General features: G+C 45.4%; 1 protein-coding gene across 1 annotated transcript in view; it reads right to left on the bottom strand.

Annotated features, from left to right (window-relative positions):
• LOC101862178 (Na(+)/H(+) exchange regulatory cofactor NHE-RF1) overlaps nucleotides 1–1197 on the bottom strand; it is a gene marked incomplete in the record, with an annotated part of 79176 nt that overhangs the window by 43594 nt on the left and 34385 nt on the right. Inside the window, 1 exon segment of the mRNA XM_005096661.3 lies at nucleotides 405–598. Coding sequence (XP_005096718.2) covers nucleotides 405–598 — 194 coding nt within the window.

Here is a 1197-nt window from a genome sequence, read left to right as displayed (position 1 = left end):
GTGAGAGAGAGAGAGAGAGAGAGAGAGAGAGAGAGAGAGAGAGAGAGAGAGAGTATATCATATTTTACGGCACTATCAGCACAATTCCGTCACTCGTGTGCACTTTGAGTTTGAGTATATCATGTTTTACGGCACTATTGATGCGGTTTAGGCATCTATGCATACCTGAGTTTAATCATAATGTTTTACGGTACAGCAGTCGACAAAATCATTCGTTTGTTGTTGTTTTGTTTTTTTAGTTTGAGCACATGTTTTATGGCACTGTCAACAAAATGTGGTCAACGGTATGTATTTTGAGAGCATGTTTTATGACACCATAACGACAAAGTTTGGTCCTCGGTACATTCTTTGAGTTTCAGTGTATTTTACGGCACTGTCTACACAATTTGACCATCGGTACGTACCTGAAAGTGCGGCCATATCCTGAGGTGGCAGAGGCGCGGCCGGTGGGTGGTGTCGCCATTCACTCCATTGGAAGGCTCGGAACTGACCACGGCGGCAACAACCGGTTCTGGCTCAGGCTCCGGTACCGGTTCTGGTTCTACCACAGGCTCTGGCACTGGTTCCGGTTCCTGGGCTACCTCCACAGGCTCGGGGACTGTGTGTGGACAAAGATAAATGGACAAGATAAGAACTTCTGTAAGAACTGCGGAGTCTTGATGACGCTTGAACTTTACCATTTTAATAAAGGCAAGCGCAGTACTGAGCATTACTAGTTTCCTGCTGCATACCATATTATGAGAGAGGTTGTTGTTGTAGTAGTTGTTGTTGTTGCTGTATATTGTCACACTAATCAAAATCTCGGTAACTTTGACAGCGAAGCAATAAGATCTCCCGTTGAGAGACTGGGCTGAAATGTGTCAGTTTAGTTTTTAGTAATGTGCGTGTGTGTGTGTGAGTGTGTGTGAGTGTGTGTATGTGTGTGTGTGTGTGTGTGTGTGTGTGTGTGTGAGTGAGTGTGTGTGCGCGCGTGTTTGCCTGTGTGTACGAGTGTGAGCGTATGTGTGTATGCATGTGTGTGTGTGTGTACGTATGTGCACGAGCGTGTGTGCATGAATGTGTATGTGTGTGTTTGTGTAAGGTGTGTGTGTCTGTGTGTGCTTTGCGAGTTAAAAAATGGTCGTTGTGTTTGTGTGTGTGTGTGTGTGCGTATGTCTGTGTGTGTGCGTATGTCTGTGTGTGTTTGTGTGTGTGTGT

Source organism: Aplysia californica, unplaced genomic scaffold (assembly GCF_000002075.1).
Source record: "Aplysia californica isolate F4 #8 unplaced genomic scaffold, AplCal3.0 scaffold00134, whole genome shotgun sequence".
Taxonomy (NCBI): Eukaryota; Metazoa; Mollusca; class Gastropoda; order Aplysiida; family Aplysiidae; genus Aplysia; species Aplysia californica.
The sequence above is the reverse complement of the archived record's forward strand: the minus strand, read 5'-3'. Positions and strand labels throughout refer to the sequence as shown.